The 18,013-nt window shown below is 39.5% G+C and overlaps 2 protein-coding genes and 1 long non-coding RNA gene across 4 annotated transcripts in view; 2 read left to right on the top strand and 1 right to left on the bottom strand.

Annotated features, from left to right (window-relative positions):
- LOC108275869 (uncharacterized) overlaps positions 1–3,966 on the top strand; it is a 13,095-nt gene extending 9,129 nt beyond the window's left edge. Inside the window, exons 4-6 of the long non-coding RNA XR_001814769.3 lie at positions 2,741–2,846; positions 3,370–3,425; positions 3,539–3,966. This is a non-coding gene — a long non-coding RNA (uncharacterized LOC108275869). The remainder of the gene's footprint in view (positions 1–2,740; positions 2,847–3,369; positions 3,426–3,538) is intronic.
- Positions 1–4,028, bottom strand: part of agap2 (ArfGAP with GTPase domain, ankyrin repeat and PH domain 2) — a 22,076-nt gene extending 18,048 nt beyond the window's left edge. For both annotated transcript variants that reach the window (XM_017486917.3, XM_053686495.1), the window contains exon 1: positions 3,860–4,028. In XM_017486917.3, coding sequence (XP_017342406.1) covers positions 3,860–4,028 — 169 coding nt within the window. The remainder of the gene's footprint in view (positions 1–3,859) is intronic.
- Positions 4,029–8,181: 4,153 nt separating this feature from the next.
- tspan31 (tetraspanin 31) lies at positions 8,182–17,484 on the top strand. The gene is given in 6 exon segments (NM_001200578.1): positions 8,182–8,359; positions 10,396–10,563; positions 11,748–11,828; positions 13,769–13,909; positions 14,539–14,646; positions 17,219–17,484. Coding segments are annotated over 6 exon segments (636 nt in total). The 5' UTR covers positions 8,182–8,296; the 3' UTR covers positions 17,294–17,484.
- The last annotated feature ends 529 nt before the right edge of the window (positions 17,485–18,013 follow it).

Below are 18,013 nucleotides of genomic sequence, written 5' to 3' on the forward strand. Positions count from 1 at the left end.
TTACGGTTCCACTATATACACAAATCAATAAACAGACTATTGATTTTAACATAGGAAGGCAGAAGTGTAATACTATCTGCAGGACATTAAGAGCAGCTTTTCACAATCAGAAATGTCTCAGTGTGCTCAGAGGACCTCTATTCTGGTGGAGAACTTGACAGGTAAACTTTTTTCATACTGTAGAGCAGAACGTTCCCATTCAGACCTGGTATTAACATCCTTCTTGCCAAACGAAGTGTACTGGTGTATACAGAATACTGGTGTATTGTCACTAGTGTTGCCAGGTTCGTGTTGTTTTTTTTTCATGCAATTGAGCTACTTTTTCTGTTCAGCCACGCTGTTGATACACATAACAGGTTGGTTTATTTGTGAACTTCTTGGATGCTTCGTGTATATTATATTCTAATGTATTATGCTAATTAAATCACTGTATAAAAACCTACAGTACATACTGTACGGATCAAGCCTGGTCTCTTTGTCTATGTGCGCTTCTTGTTATAATTCTTAATATAACATCTGCTGTGCTTGGTACTTCAGTGAATTATTCGCATGTTGCCATCGCTATTCTTTATTTATGATAACTTCTATACGAGACAATTTGATCACCTTGGTGAAATAACTACTCAAGGAATTGTTTTAAATATTGGTTTATAAACTAATTCTACTGTAGGATATTTATGTTTGAATTGGTTCGGAAGGAGCAGATTTACATTTTGTCAATAAATGTGGCCGAGAACCACCTACAGTACATGCTCAGGAAGAGTCAGTTTGACTGACATATCAGATGACTGTCAGCCCATTGGAAAACGTGACATTACCTCTAAGTATTTTGACACAAAACTCTTGAGAACCTCTTAAAAATGGGATTCTGTGAACGTCCATTAACCTGGTGACTAGATCTTGCTCCAGAAAGCTCAAAAGTTTGTTTTCCTGCTGGAAACCAGTGCAGAAAAGTACATAGCACCAATCAGAAAGCAGACTGATGTTTGTGGTGGGAAAATTACAAAAGATATCAAAGACTCTGTAGACTCTGAAGTTATGACCACCACTCTTCTTTTAGCTCGATTTTTACTTTCTTTTCACTTGTGTGGTTGTTGAAATCACACAAAACAGAGCAAATTATTAGCTGAGCAATAGAAAATACGACAAAGCAAAATGACATTGTGCGTCTAACTTTTAGTGACTAATCATACCGTTTAATTAGAAAATGCCATCTGTTGGCTTAATACAGTTTAAGTATAATTAAGTTTTGGTATTGGTTTGTATTTTAGAGTCTGGTGGTGTCAGGTTTCTTTTGGTAGATTTGGCAACCTTGGTGCTGAGGTAATACTAGTGGTCACTGAAGACAGAATTGAGACACATAAAAAAAATACCATATGTACATGGCCATCCATTTTGTTTGTCTACTTGTGAAAGGATCACCAGAGAAGGATGTCAATAACATGTCTGAACAGAGAGTGCATAGCATTTCTATGTGCAGTAAAGCAATTCAAGTAAAGCCATTTGACTTTTGCATTGGTTTGTTTTACTTCCTCTTTTATTGCACTCTCTTAGCACAGTTCAGATAAAATGTCAGCAATGGAGTGATGGTCAGAGATAAAAACGCTCTCACTAATTTCAATAAACTGTCCACAAACGAAATATAATCACAACTCCATACTGTCAGTCAATACAATGTGAGGTGACACAGGATGTGCCACCTAACAGGATGATGATGTGGACCCAGTACATCATTTCCTGCTGTCAGTCATTTTTAGTGATTTCTAGTTCTGATTTAACAGTACAACAGATACAGAAAAGAAAAAGAAATGGTGGTGGTGGGGGTGGGGGGGGGGTTGTAGTTTGGAAATGGGGTCATGGTTATTGAATCAGTCTTGCTACTTTACTTGCTGATGGGAAGTGTGTTTCATGTATCCCAGTTGTTTCTTCCAGCAAATGTACACAGACTCATATCAAGGATGGGTTTACAGTCATGTGGATGCCCAGAAGTCAGCATTAAAACGCTACAATGCTTTACAAATGTACAAGTGTAATCTAATAATAGGTTTAATTTATCCTAACTTATATGTCTATAAGTCTGATTTCTAATTGCTTCAATCACCCTCTCAGTCTCAGAGCAGTAAGCTCTATTTAAAGGTGTTATTCATGAGTATCATAGCACTTCCCTCCATTCATTTCTTTCTTTATTAATTGCTAGTAGGGTCTTTCTTGTTTTTAGGATCTGTGGATGGTATTGAGCAACCAATTACAAGTGTTAATCATTAATGGCACACTGCTGATGTTCAGGTCACCAGTGATCCCAGTCAATAAAGTATGACAAATTTGGCCACATGCCTCAAATCAAGAAAACGTACACTGCAGACACGATGTGTAGTATGTGCTCTCGTCTGATGCTGTTCTCAGACAGAAGAGCAATAATTACACGCAGGAGAGGAAGTAGTCAGAGGAGGAAGTGAATTATTGTGTGTGAGTCTGAAAAACCAAATGAAAGTCAAATTAACCATTGTCATAAGATCCTTTGACCGCGCGACCCTTTCAAACGTGTGTGTGTGCATCTGGTAACGTTTAATTGAAAAGTAAATGACCCTGCACCGTATTGGACGTCTGTCCCTTGTCTGGTGAACGCTACAAAGCGTGAGACCTACGAAGTAGGAGTTTGAAAAAACAACAACAACAAAAACTATATCTAATATTAAAAGGTGTAACGTATTTTTGTTTGTTTATTTTATTTTTAATATAGCGTGCATGCTGATGTAACAGATGGCGTCTGAGATGGAGAGGAAGTGGCTTTTGGGGCAGCGAGACAGGAAGTGAGCCCATACAAAAGCCTGCTACCAAGACTACATGTGAGAGATAATCTTGCAACAAAAGAGTTTTTAACGTTCATATCCACAAGCCAGATTAAGTATGTAGACTGAAGGGACACATCAGCTAATAATGTAAATGGATACACATTTCTACTTGATGAGCTGTAGTGAGCCTGCAGTTCACACAGGAAGTGATGTGGCTGATAAATACTACATTACCGTTACATGGTTTCTGGGAGATCACCTCCCTCTGTCTCTGATGAGCAGACTCATTACGTTGTTTTCCTCTTAACTCTAACAGCAGAATTCGAACGTCTGAAGTGTTTTTGGTGAAAATAATCAAGTCGACATAAACACTCTAGCTGGGTGATTGCACAAGAAAACCCTAGATGAGTCGTAGTGACATTTCACTTGGTGAACACATGCCTTTTGAGACTGAGATTTGAACCATTTGGAAATTGACTACGCAGGAATTTTGCATTTGATACACGTGTCTGTGTGTGTGTGTAGACACTAACTGACAGCATTTCCTCCTTTTTTGCAACATTACACACATCCCCAGACTTCCAGACTAAAGCTCGCAAGCAAGAGATACTCCCTTTATACCATCAACTACAGGTAAATATAGATAGAATGTAATCAGACATGGACGTTCCAAATTATTAACACCAACTTCGATCATTCTCCATTTTTAAAATCACATTTTCATTATTTAATCACCACATGTGCAGAGAAGAAGAGCTGAATAAAATAATTAGGGCTGCCCAGGAACACCTGAAGCATCTACCTAAAAAAGGTACAGACGGGGTGACTTGACCCAGATACTGAAGACTCAGCACTTACTTCTCTACATTACATCGATCTCATCGAAGCCCTTCTAATTCCTACTTAGACATATTTTTGCCTCGAGAAATAAGCTTTGTGTATGTTCTTTTTCTTGAGAAGACATTCGAGCAAATCTTTGCCATCTTGCAGGAACTGATTATCATGTAGGAGGAAAAAGAACAGACTCGCTGTATACATTTGTTTTAATAAGCATCAGGTGGACTCACCTTGCACGCCGTGGATGTAAACCTTCAGGCCAGTCCTGAGCTGCTGGTCCTCGACCCTCTCCAGCTGTTTCAACACTTTGGTGAAAGTTTTCTGTAGGCTTTCATGGCGCTTTACTTCAGCCCGAATTGCACTTGAATGTGCCACCTTAGTTGAATTATGCATGTTCATTCAGGTGAGTCGGTCTAAAATGTCCAAATTTATCCCTGCACCCCATTGGCACGCTCGGTTTCCCGTTCCATACTCTCTATCATAACCAGAAGCAGCGAGTCATTTCAACGTGAGACATGAAGTAGAGCAGGAAAGTAATTCAGCTTGCATGTATTTCCTCTGTGTGCATCTGACTTCACTTCCTGATTTCAAAAAACTGTGCACACTTGTAGTCTGTACTCTCACAAACAGGACTTTGCGGTGAATTCACTTCAACTGAAAGGAAAACGCATCAAAGGGTACTTTTTTCTCTCTCTCTCTCAGCAGTTACCTCAGAGGAGAGATTGTGCTTATTTAGTTTATTCAGTAGTCATATAAATACACGCTCGTAGGCCGAAGAAGTAAATATTCTTTTAGGAAGAATAAGAGTATCTTAAAATCTAGTCTGATTTACATGTATATTAATATTTCTATCATTACAATTTTTTTTGATGGTTGAAACGCACTGGTACAAAATTACCTTGTAAAGACATTCATTACAAACATGATGGAAAATTGCCTGTATAAGTACACTTTTAGTTTTTTTGGGGTGTTTTTTTTTTTTTTGGGGGGGGTTCATGTCTCTGGGGAAGTCCTTTAAAGGTTATATTCTCTTAGAAATGGAGGATCAGGTAGTGCAGAGGTGCAGCAGGTATGGTGCTGCCTCAAAACTCCAGAATCCAACGTATCAGTCCTGAGCTTGGGTTACTGTCTGTAAACCCAAAGGTTTTTCAAGTTCTCCCCACGTTTGTGTGCATTTCCTCCAGGTTCTCTGGCCTTCTCCCACCTCCCAAAGCATACCAATAACTTTTGGCTGCTCTTCCGTTCAATTCAACTCAGTTTTATTTGTGTAGCGCTTTTAACAATGGACATTGTCACAAAGCAGCTTTACAGACATATATCAATTTAAGATATAGATTTTTACATGTATTAATTTATCCCGAATGCGCAAGCCAGAGGTGACGGTGGCAAGGAAAAACTTCCTGTAATTTAGCATGTTTTGGGTAGTGTTAGCAGTTCTTAATGTTGTCTGAAATGCGATAGGTACCTAGAATGATGCGCACAACACTGGCACTGCTTAGGCAAGTACCAGTACTGTGTCTTTTGCTCCTGCGAATCAATACTTTACATTAGTTGATATCAGTTCACATTAGTTGAAGATGGACATTTTGTTAATTGTTACGGGGGAAAGGGACACAGTTTAGAGACCGTGTTCAGCAATTGTATGGTAGTCCCTTTCTTTATTCGTTTTTTTTAATGTTCTTACGATTGTTTTCAATAAAGAAATGAAGTCTTCGAAACACGCGTCTACTGCACACAACAAAATCTCTGGGTAACATGAACACACCATAACATCAACATCAATCTGTCAAAAGGGCCCCATGCATTTATTTTGCCTGCCCCCCCCCCCCCCCCCCCCCCCCCCCCGACATAATCTAGGTACGCCTCAGACTGTAAAACATAGACATTATGGAGCTTTTTTTTCATTATGCTTTTTTTCAGTCATTTTCACAATGGAAAATACGCTAATTTGACTATAAACACCAGAGACCAGAAATGTAAAACAGGCTTCTGGTATGAGCCAGGCGAAACGTCCGCTTTAAGGAAAAAGATGGCTAGGTCATCCTGCTACAGGCTGCAGTCAGGACCTCTAGTCTTGGGAGCTTTTGTAATTTTTCTCAAGAGATGGCTACCCATTTATTTTGGTACTGCCCAATGGTAGCATTTTTCCCCCCTCAAAATATACTGGACTTTATTATTGATAATATCGCTGAAAATGATATTTTACAGTGGAAATTTGTTATTGATTCTTGATGCGAATCAGAAAAACACACACAGCGAACTCGCACAAATTTGATCAATTTTATTTTCTTAAAGGCTAAATTCTATATCCACAAATGCAAATTCTCAGGGAAGAAACCATGTTTTTTTAGTGTTTAAAAAGGAAGTGATTCATTATGTTGAATCAATCTTGCCCTCTAAAAACAACACAAAAAAAAAACAACAGAAAGTTATTCAGACTGTACTTTTTTTCATGTATTTGTGTACTAATGTTTATACATGCTTATATTGTTTATATTACACTACCAGTCGAATGTTTAGACACATTAATTCTTTATTTTTATTATTCACCCCCACACATTTTATAATAATAATAATAATAATAATAATAATATCATCAAAACTCTGAAGTAACACAAATGGAACTATGGGAAATTATGTTAAACACTGTAGCTGCTTATTTGAAACGTTTACCAACTGTCCTTAGACCTCCATTATAACTACACTACCGGTCAAAAGTTTAGACACCCTCATTCTTTATTTTATTTTATCCTCCCACATTTTAGAATAATACGGAGCCCCCCTGGTGTCAGGCAAGGAAAAAAATACAGCCTTGTGTAATCCGTGCCCTCAGATTTGTAAACCGTACCCTCAGATTTGTAAAACGTATCCTCAATTTTGTAATCCGTGCCCTCAGATTTGTAATCCGTCAATAAGGGACCGTCTAAAAAGTGCATGACGTGGGCAACTGTATAAGATTCTACTAAGTTTATAGACGTGTACTTCACAGGATATCTAATTTATTGCAGTGTTAAGATACAGTATGGATAAAGAATTTGTTTTTTATAGAATATATATATATATATATATATATATATATATATATATATATTATTAATTATATATATATATATATATATATATATATATATATATATATATATATATATATATATATATATATTATTAATGATATACCTTTTTTTTTATATACATTTAAGCTTATTGTGCCATATAAAAATCTTATACAGTTGCCCAGGTCATGCACTTTTTAGAAGGTCCCTTACTGACTCCATTACTATAAAGCGCTGATGACCTGCGTTTCCCAAGTTTTGGCTTCTGTGGGTTTTTACGGGAGAAAATTTTAAAATATATTCAGTTGTATTGGTTCTATGTCCACTCAATACACATTATTAAGACAATACACATCATGTCCTTTTTGTGTGTTTATTTCTTGAGAAATAGAAGAGAGAAGCTCGAATGTACAGCGAATGTCCAATATAAACCCAACGTTAACGCAGTGCGCGCAGTTTACAAAACTGAGGGCACGGATTACAAATCTGAGGGCACGAATTACAAAACTGAGGGTACGGATTACAAATCTGAGGGCACGAATTACAAAACTGAGGGTACGGATTACAAATCTGAGGGCACGAATTACAAAACTGAGGGTACGGATTACAAATCTGAGGGCACGAATTACAAAACTGAGGGTACGGATTACAAATCTGAGGGTACGGATTACAAATCTGAGGGTACGGATTACAAATCTGAGGGCACGGATTACACAACTGAGGGTACGGTTTACAAATCTGAGGGTACGGATTACAAATCTGAGGGCACGGATTCCAAATCTGAGGGTACGGATTATAAATCTGAGGGCATGGATTACCAATCTGAGGGTACGGATTACAAATCCGAGGGCACAGTTTACAAATCCAAGGGTACGGATTACACAAGGCTGTATTTTTTTTTCTTACTTGACACAAGTAGACACTACTAGCTCCGTAGAATAATAATAAAACGTTATCAAAACTGTGCAGTAACACAAATGGAACTATGGGAATTATGTTGTGATAAAATAAATCCAAAATAAATCAGAATAATTGAATATTTTAGCATCTTCAAAGTAGACGCCCTTTTTACCTAGAATTTCCAGAAATATATTCTCGGCGTTTTCTCACCCGATTTCTCGAGGAATTTCCCTGAGATGATTTTAAACAGTATTAAAGGACTTCACACCTACACTGGACTCTTATCAGAATATTTCTCTCCGAGTTGCCCGTTTTTAAAAAAATATATTTTTTGTAAACGAGATGTTAGTTTTCTAATGAAAGAAACGAATACGTCGACACGGTTATATTTTTGTCTACAACACCGATTTCACACGTTTAATCACACACCTTCAGATCAAAAGCTTTTTAAGATCATGACAAACGTTTCCAGTCGCGTGTCTCCAAACGTTTGACCGGAAGTGTGTATGTTTTGGGATTAACCGGATGCAGCTCAGATTTACCCACAATGCACTGCGAAGCGCTCCTAGCAGTAGCACCTCTCTGTAGGCTGTAGATGATCTGTGGTTTTTGCAGGTTGAACTGAGCATCCTGTTGGCTGTGAAGCAGTTAGCACAGCTCACAGCGGGGACAAGAGGAGCTGTAGACTGTAGATTAAATGCCTCAGGGTTCATCATGGTGTGTGGAGGATTTACCTGCTCGAAAAATGCTCTCTGCGCTCTCAACGTCGTTTACATGGTGAGTCATGGACGGCTAGTTAGCTTTGTGTTAGCTTTGTGTTAGCTTTGTGTTAGCTTTGTGTTAGCTTATACACTCTGGCCTAGCTAGCTTTGTTTTGTCTGGTTCGCTAAACTGCGGAGGGTCCAGGAGGGAAGACAAGGAAATGTTCTGTATGATAAACAACGAGAGAGAGAGAGAGAGAGTTGGTTAAGCAGCACAGTTAGTGTTAGCGGTGTTTTTTATTGTGCTTATATAACGGAGAGCCGGGCAGTCAGTCAGTCTCGTGACAGCTAACTTCTTCTTTACGACACTTTGTTGATTTGAATACAAGTTTAAACACATACAAATATATGTTGTGTTAAATCTTTACTTTGTCTTTGCTTTGTGTGTTTCTTTATGAAAACTCGTCAGAGTGATGATTAAATAACCAGCTAACTTTAGTCTTGTTTTCGTAGCCACGTCAAGCCGTCACCGGATATTACGTCATTAGTAACGTTTGCTTAGCTACAGTGTTGCTAATCGTCCTGTTTATATATTATTATAATATAATGTTGTGTGTTGTATGTTTAGCATCCTCGGGCTAACTTAACATTCATTAACAGTCCATCTTTCCAACGCAGACATCACGAGCTCCGTGTGTAAACCGCAACATGAGAAATTTAATCATGTCAGCTTACTGCTTCTGCACCGGAAGTGGCTAAAAACGGAGTTGCGCGTGAGCGATGACGTCATTTCCCTAATAGGGTTTTTGGTCATATTTAGACATGCGAGGTGTTTTTACAGTACAGGATGCAGCTAGACTTACTCAGTATCAAGTAACTTTCTCTCTTTATTCTCGGCCACTGGTTAAATATAAACACAGAAAATGTCTCCGCGCTTCTGCTTTTTTACACTTATGTGGTGTTTTCACACCGAGCACAGGACATTCTTCACATCTCTTTCCAAGAAATGACCGAGTTCTCCATCATTACAACTCACACACCTTCAGATTATATTTTACTGTGTGTGTGGCCTTTATTTCTGTCTGTCTGTCTTTCTGTGGTTCTGTCTGTCTCTCTTTCTGTGTGTGTCTGTCTCTCTCTGTGTGTGTCTGTCTCTCTCTCTGTGTGTGTCTGTCTCTCTCTCTGTGTGTGTCTGTCTCTCTCTCTGTGTGTGTCTGTCTCTCTCTCTGTGTGTGTCTGTCTCTCTCTGTGTGTGTCTGTCTCTCTCTCTGTGTGTGTCTGTCTCTCTCTGTGTGTGTGTCTGTCTCTCTCTGTGTGTGTGTCTGTCTCTCTCTGTGTGTGTGTCTGTCTCTCTCTGTGTGTGTGTCTGTCTCTCTCTGTGTGTGTCTGTCTCTCTCACACTCTCTCTCTCTCTGTCTGTCTCTCTCTCTGTGTGTCTCTCACACTCTCTCTCTCTCTCTCTCTCTGTCTGTCTCTGTCTCTGTGTCTCTCTGTCGCTCTCTCTGTGTCTATCTCTGTCTCTCTCTGTCTATCTCTCTGTGTCTCTCTGTGTCTATTTTTGTGTTTGTGTGTGTCTGTCTAGCTAGTCTGTCTCTCTCTCTGTGTCTGTGTCTCTGTCTCTCTGTGTCTCTATCTCTCTCTCTCTCTGTATCTATCTCTGTCTCTCTCGCTCTCTGTGTCTATCTCTGTCTCTCTCTCTGTCTGTCTATCTCTATCTCTGTGTCTATCTCTGTCCCTCTCTCTGTCTGTCTATCTCTATCTCTGTGTCTGTCTTTCTCTCTGTGTGTCTGTCTGTCTCTCTATGTCTGTGTGTCTCTCTCTCTCTGTCTCTTTGTCTGTCTGTCTCTGCCTATCTGTGTGTGGTCTGTCTGTCTATTTGTGTGTCTGTCTGTCCTCGTGTGTCTATTTTTGTGTGTTTGGGTGTGCGTCTGTCTAGCTAGCTAAATGCTAGTAATCTAGCTCACAGGTTATCACACACAGGATTTCTGTCTCTTTTCAGAATAATATTTGTTGTATTAATACACATTTGCTCTTGGTGTTTAACAGTCTTTAACGAGCGTTAAGTGTTTCAGTGCAGTAATAGAATTTCCTAATCTCCGATTGGTCCGTCAGTTGGTGGGGCTGCTCCTGATTGGTGTAGCAGCGTGGGGGAAGGGCTTCGGGATCGTGTCCAGTATCCACATCATTGGTGGTGTGATTGCCGTGGGCTTTTTCCTGCTGCTCATCGCCATCGTCGGCCTCATCGGAGCCGTCCATCATCATCAAGTCATGCTCTTCTTTGTATCCTTTATCGGCGTTTGTTTACAGCAGTGTGTCCGTGTCAGTCTTCTTGTAGCACCTCCTCGACAGCTGTTTTCCACAAACATTTCTATAACTAGCTAAATCAAACTACAGGGTGTCCCAAAAGTCTCCATACACAGGGAAATGAACACTTTTTTTTTTTTTTTTTTAAAGCTAAATGTAACTTTATTTACAAAACCTTGTCTCTCCCAATCACGATGAACTCATGCTAACAGATCTGGTATAATTACATGTATCTCTCAGCCTCCTGATCCAACCATGAGAATGATTTCAGTACGTTCTTCTTTTGTCAAAGACGTTCTTACAGGCTATCTGAATTTTTATATATGTATGTGTGTGTTAAAAAGTGTTTATTTTTTTCCCTATGTATGGAGACTTTTGGGACACCTTGTATAAACTGTTAAAATGACTAAAGTTCATTTATGAATTTAACATTGTTCCCATTGACCAATCGCTGTGTGGATAGCGGAATAACACGCTAGACCGTGCTGTTATAGGAGAATAATACACTCGGAAGCGGGAAGTCGCATCACACTACCCCAAATTTACTAAATCTACCAGCATCTGTTATTTTCTTTTGTGCACAGTTCAAACTGTGGTGTGCGGCTGCCGTGTTGTATGTAAACTGAATGCCCCGAGGATGTCGGAATATCGAGAACTTGGATATAAACGAGCGTGTGTGGGAGCGGTCTTAGCCGAAAAGAGAGCCAAAACTAAACAAGTGTTGGAGTAGGTGTTAATACTCAGTAGCACTGTATACACTCAGGAAGTAGGCACTATGAAATAGTGAATTGCACTACACTCCAAATAACAAATAAAAATAAAGACATACAAGATGGGGCAAAAAAAACCCACTTCAAATAACACAACAAAATTTGTCAGCGATGGTTTTTATTTCGCCTCTAGAGGCCGCTCTCGTACCGTAGAATGACAGTTGACCCTTCTCAGACGCAGCCGGGAACTGTGTGCGGATTTTTGCCGATAACTAACTGACAGTCGGTTATCAGTGACGAGTAATCTGCAAAACCGATTTATGGGTCGACCTCTAATTAATACATGACGGTTTTGTTCTACTTCAAGCCAACTGCATGGGTAAAGTGTGTGTATATATGTATCAGTACCTCTGGGTATGAGTCATTTCCCTTGACCGTTCCCTTCTCCAGTACATGGTCATTCTGTTCATCGTGTTCCTCTTCCAGTTTGGTGTGTCCTGCTCTTGTCTGGCCATGAACCAGGATCAGCAGGTAGGTTTGCATCGTGTCATTATTGAATGCTGCTAACAGAACAGTAACGTTTGTCGAATCCGTACCAAACTAAATGCTCGTTTTCATACACATGCAGAGAATACACTTTTCAAATTTGTAAAGATAAAGCGATTGAATGATTTGTGCATGTACCTGTAATAAAATACTCAGGGTATAATCAATTATTTTCCAACAACAGTGCATCACTAAGTGTTTGTGTTGTTCCTCTTATACCACAGCAATTTAGCAACACTAACAGTTTGGTTTTTTTAATTCATTAAAATATAAAAAAAATTTTAGGTTTTCTATTAAGTTTTATCTCTGAAGTTAATAATATGAAAAATGCAGCTTGTCATGTTACAGAGAAACCACAGATCCCTCCGTCTCGAAGACTTCCTGTTTCAGAAAATGTTCAGTTTCATCTGCAACTGTTACTGAGCGCTGAGACTCTTTCCAAAAATACAAACGAAACCTCTGCTTACTGAAAACTGCACATTTTTGAATCACTTTATGTGGAGCGTCCACCATACGTGCCTGTGACTGTTGTTACCAGAGGTGTATCGATACACTCCTGTCATGATTGTTTAGTTCATGATACTGACTGCAAGATTTGAAACAATTTGATTCTTAGAATATTTTGAACAAAATTTTAATTCAGAAAAAAAATATGACTGAAAAGACCAATTTTTTACCGAATCAAAGATAATGCAAAACAATCTGTGTTTTTGTCTGTATAAAACTATCAATAATTGCTGCAAACTTCAAAAATAAATACATTTTATAAATTCTCCCAAAAATTTTTTGATTGAATAAACAAAGTCTCTGACCCCGGGGAAATGATTCGAGTGAAACATAACGAGCTTCGTAGTAGCACTTGAAGCGTCATTGTAACAAGAAATAGAGCTGGAAAGTTGGCTAAAGCGCCCGTCTTCCACCTCCTCTTTCTCAGGCCCCATGGGTCGCAGTGGCGCAGGGCTGGCGCCGTTTGAGCGCTACCGAAGAGCTCTTTTTAACCGTTATAACAGGATTGTGTAACCGTATGACCTGTAATGCCTGTAATAACAGTCGTTGTCATCCAGAGCTATTAGTCACTTCACAAGTGCTGATGATTCCCGGTAACAATTCTCCACAAATTAACACGATCATGTGACCAGCATGCTCTCTGTATATTTTATGGCAATTTTCCGTTGCACCGTAAGGCTCGACTCGACCCTGCTCGCTTTCTGGAGGCTTTCCACTGTGGATAGTACCTGGTACCTGTTTTAGTAGCACCTAGGTCGAGGTTTGGAGCGAGCCAAGCCCATACTAAATGTGAGCCACGCGCTGAGGGAGTAGGGAACTCTCCTTAACGAGTGGTTCTGTATCATGCCTGAATAAATGTATGTCATTTAATGCATACTTTTGAGTATGGTAATATTCTATTAATTATAAATTATATATAATCTATCTCATAGATTGAACACTACGTAGGTTCTAGAATGCTGTTATTTTACATCCTTAGTAGGCTTCATGTTCAGTGAACAGGAAAGGCATTTGGAATATGGACCTGAGCGTGTACCTGTACAGGGCTTCGATAATACAACGTTATTCCTGCGTGAAGGCGAGTGGAAGATGGCACTCGTGTTGAGGCGGCACTAAACTGCAGTGGAAAGTAAAGCGAGCCAAGTCGAGTCGTACTGTGCAGTGGAAAAGCAGCTTTAGCTCTGTGTCGTGCAGTGTGACTACATTATATGCATAATTAATAGGAATGCTGATTTCCACAATGTGAAGCAGCCAAGATCACCTTCTGACAAATCAGGTTGAACAGTGCTGTGGTATAAATATAGTAAATCCGTTATTTATAGCCCGAAAGTCCTGAAGACAGATATAATTAAACTGCTGTGTAGATGAGGAGGAGGAGGAGGAGATGTTGAACCTGTGGTGGTGTTGGTGCTTTGCAGGAGACGTTGATGAACTCCACTTGGAGAATTATGAGCAGTGAGACCAAGGCAGATTTGGAGGACAAGCTGGACTGCTGTGGCCTGTTCAACAACACCGCAAGCCGCCCGCAGTTCGATGTTGACGTGGACCTTTGTAAAGCTGTAAGAATCCATAACCTGGGGTGTAGACGAACGGCGTCTAAACAAACGTGGATAATGTTTACATGAAATGTGCTCAGTTCTTTCAAGGCTTATAAAATTCTGTTTTTTTTATATGAATCCTTCAAGGGCTGTTTCACATGTGTAGTATTTTATGGACAAGATTTCAAGGCAGGATGAAAAAAAAATCATATCAAGCTGGGGGTGGTTGTGTGTGAGTGTATGTTGGGCGGGGGAGATTGTTTTGGCGATGAGTAATCCTCTGCTGATTGATTTGATTTTCATTGAAGATTTTACTTTTCATTTTCTGCATATTGCAAATCAAAACAGTATCGTTTGTGTATTTAGTTTCATTGGGGTTTTTTTTTCACTAGTGTTATTGCGTTTCGCCGTCACAGAATCTTCCTTAGTCGGTTTGAAACTTTCTGAGTACATTTCCAGCCCCGCCCCTTTCAACATGCCTCTCTGCTAAAGGGTTTTTTTTCTTTCCTGGTCAGCTCAATTTTGTGTAGCAAAATAATCTCACTCGGTACATTCAGTCACATACCGTAACATAACGAGACCACTGTGAGGCCATTTTACTATGAAGAAATTGTGAAACGCTGATGCTCTGATGTTCTCTTGTCCAACAGAGCTGTGTAAAATCTCACTGCATGACTTGTGGTCAGAAAATGCTGCAGCATGCATCCGAGGCCCTGAGGATCCTGGGTGGTGTGGGCCTCTTCTTCAGCTTCACTGAGGTCAGTCCTTGTCGTGCACCACAGCATTCTGGGTTTTTTGGGGTTTTTTTTTCTTCAGTCCATTACATACATCGTTGTGTAAGTAAATGTGAATTCTAAAATGGAAACTGGGACAGCCCTGGATATTTTCAACGTTTGTGTTAATTCGAGGTTTTCATACGTCATTCTGACCTCTAGTGGTTCAGCCGTGTTATTACATCATGTAAGGAAAATAATAGGTCTCAGTGTTCTTACCCTGAAGTTGATTTATTTTCCTTAACCAACAGTGTTTTATTCCTCTTGTACCACAGCAAGGTTAATTCTATCAATTATAGAGCAACATATCCTACTTTTTAATCCCTTTTATAGTTATGTTTAATCCAGAAAACAAGTTAGCTTGTGTCATAACCGCTGTAAACAGTTGTTCTCCAGCTCACCAGTCTCTCTTTTTTTTCTTCCTCTCGAATTTAATTAAAAAAAATAAAGATTATCATTAGAGGTCGACCGTCAGTAGATTTTACCGATAACGAACTTGGACAGTACCTGCCGATAACTGATTAATCAACCGATTAATTTTTTAAATTGATACTGAATGAAAACACAACACTCCAAGCGCTGAACTTTATCACAAAAATAAACAGTGCTGACTATACCATGAAAATGTACTGTTTTTTTAAATGAAATAAATATTAAAGTAAATAAAGGATATACATCCAAACTGAACCTAAAAGTAACACTCCAAATAAAAATCGAGCCGTCCAAAATTAATTAAAAAACACTTCAAAAAACACAATAAAATTAATCAGTGATGGTTTTTATTTCACCTCTAGAGGGCACTGGTATACCGTATAATGACAGCGGACTCTTCTTGATGCAACCAGGAAAACTTTCGGTGTGGATTTTTGCCAATAATCGATAGTTATTTACAGTTTCACCTCTCACTTTTACAAATTGTCACTTCCTTCCCTTCTGTATATGCTAAATAAACATTTCCTCATAGACAACACATTTTTACTCTGTTTATGTGCAGCGATTTAATATATAATGAAAAAATGACTGTCAGAGCTCCTGTGAAGAGAACATGAATAATCGCTTTCTGACCGTTTTTTCAATATAATTTTTATTTGATTTGTAAATTAAAGACGGTCGATCAGAGGGCCGGTTTGGTCAGCAGTGGAGTTCACTGAAATCTCTAAAAACCTGGAGCAGTGAGAGAGTACACAGTATCCGTTTACGTTTACTATTCAACACTAATCTGATCAGTTTTTCTAATAGATCACATTAAGCTTCGGTTAGGAGTAGAGCCGAGTAGAGCCAATCCATCCATAGTCCCACGGCGTAATGGCCATCTGTTCAATATGCTAATGTTGAACTTTTTGCTGCCTCACGGCCTAATCTGTGGACAGCCAGTCGTACGCGGATTTAATAGGAACGCTGTGTGTTAGTTTTAATGTAATGTTTGTCGTGCAGGAGTAAAACCCTCTCTACTCCCTTTCCGAGCAAGAGCTGTGTGTGGAGCATGGCTGAAACCTAAAGAAGCAAGCGCTCCTTAATTTGTGTTTTGGATAATCCTGAAATAGCTACAGACTCCCTGAATAGCGTCTGACCGCACCTCCTCCTGCTGGAGCCACGAGTCAGACGGCCCAAATTCGAGCAGTACTGGTCTCACACACATGACAGTGGTGGCGTATGTTATACTGCGGTTCTGAGGGCTAGAATCTGTTCAGCTCGGTCCAGTATAAGATATTCATCTGATGAAGTTTTGAAGCTCAAAATCCAAACGGCTCAATCACATCATTCATTGTAGCGTTTTCTCCAAACAAAGCCACACCCCCGAATCTCACACTGCAACTTCTGAAAGTTGGTGCAAAATGAGGTAGAGATGCTTCTTTGTCCTGATTTAGGTTTAGGTTCTGTGCAGAGGGTTTTGATTTTTTTGACAGCAGGCAGAATGCTGGGATAAATTCACCTCTCAACTTTCACACCAATAAATCCGAGTCAGACCGGAAATTTATTCTTTTGGTTCATTTGCTATTTGCTTTGGTTCGGTTTCAGATTGCACAGTGTTTTTTTTTTTGTTTGTTTGTTTTTTTTTGTTTGTTTTTTTTTAAATGATTGACCTAAAACATGTTGGAATGCTTTCAGTTATTGGGTGAGAAATGCTTTGAGCTATAAAAGTAAATAAACCTTGACCAAGTGCAGATAGAAATCGCAAAATATTCTATTAGATAATTCATTATATAAATTAGTTAAGCATTTGGTGTCAGTCCAGCTATCCAGAGCACATCGCACTTCTGCAGCGCTACACATCACACACAAGTCTGCCCTTTGGCTCGGTTTTCTGCGTCAACGAAACTCGCTGCAACCTAAAATACACGACTTTCACCTCAAAGTCGGACTCTCTTGGATTGATTGTTTTGTTTATTCTGAATACCATGTTTATACGCGTACGGGCATCGGAATATTCCTGTGTACGTGCTTGTTGTAATAAAGCTCTGATTAATATCGGAATATTGATGTGCTTGTAAACGTGGTCACTGTATCTGTGCTTTATTTATTTATTTATTTTAATGGCGTATTTCTCTTTTAACAGATTTTAGGAGTTTGGCTGGCCATGCGCTACAGGAACCAGAAAGACCCCCGAGCAAACCCCAGTGCATTCTTATAGTCTCCCAGCCTCCACCCGGTCCCACAGTGCAGCAGCGTAGATGAGTGTTTCCTCTTCCCTTTGCACACCCGGAGGCACTCGGTCATTCAGCACGGACTTCAGACTGTACACTGACTTGCTGCTCTCTACATGCCTTCTCAATGATTTTATGGCACCAAGACCTAAAGAGCCCATTTAAAAAAAAAAAAAAACAAAAAAAAAAAAACTTTTTTTTTTTCTGTCTAGAATCTTCTTCTTCTATCCTCCATAGTGAGAGCGAAAGCTGGACGTCTCATGAATGATAGGATGATGTTTGGTATTTATGTCTTGATCTCCAGTCTGACAGTGTGACCTACATCATGACCCCCCCCACCCCCCACCCCCCACCCCACCCATCCTTGATTTGAGAAAAGGTGTCCCGGACAGAGATTCAGCTTTGATAAGTGCATGCTCATAGCCATTACTCCAGCTGGTCCGCTCTGTTACACAGCACTAGTACTCCACCCGGCAGATCCTCAGTCAGTTATTACCAGTGTGGGCTTTTAGTGTCAGTGAAGCAGCTAGTTCATAGTTTATGTCAGCTGGTCAAAGTGTGACATCTGTGATTACACTTTACTTCCTACACCTTTGAGATGTTTCTTGCTGATGCGAGTTGTTGTTGTTGTTGTTGTTGTTGTTACAGATGTGCGACATGACGTGAGAGTTTTAGCTGAGGAATTAGATTTTTTGTTCGGTATGTTG

This window comes from Ictalurus punctatus, chromosome 15 (assembly GCF_001660625.3).
Source record: "Ictalurus punctatus breed USDA103 chromosome 15, Coco_2.0, whole genome shotgun sequence".
Classification (NCBI taxonomy): domain Eukaryota; kingdom Metazoa; phylum Chordata; class Actinopteri; order Siluriformes; family Ictaluridae; genus Ictalurus; species Ictalurus punctatus.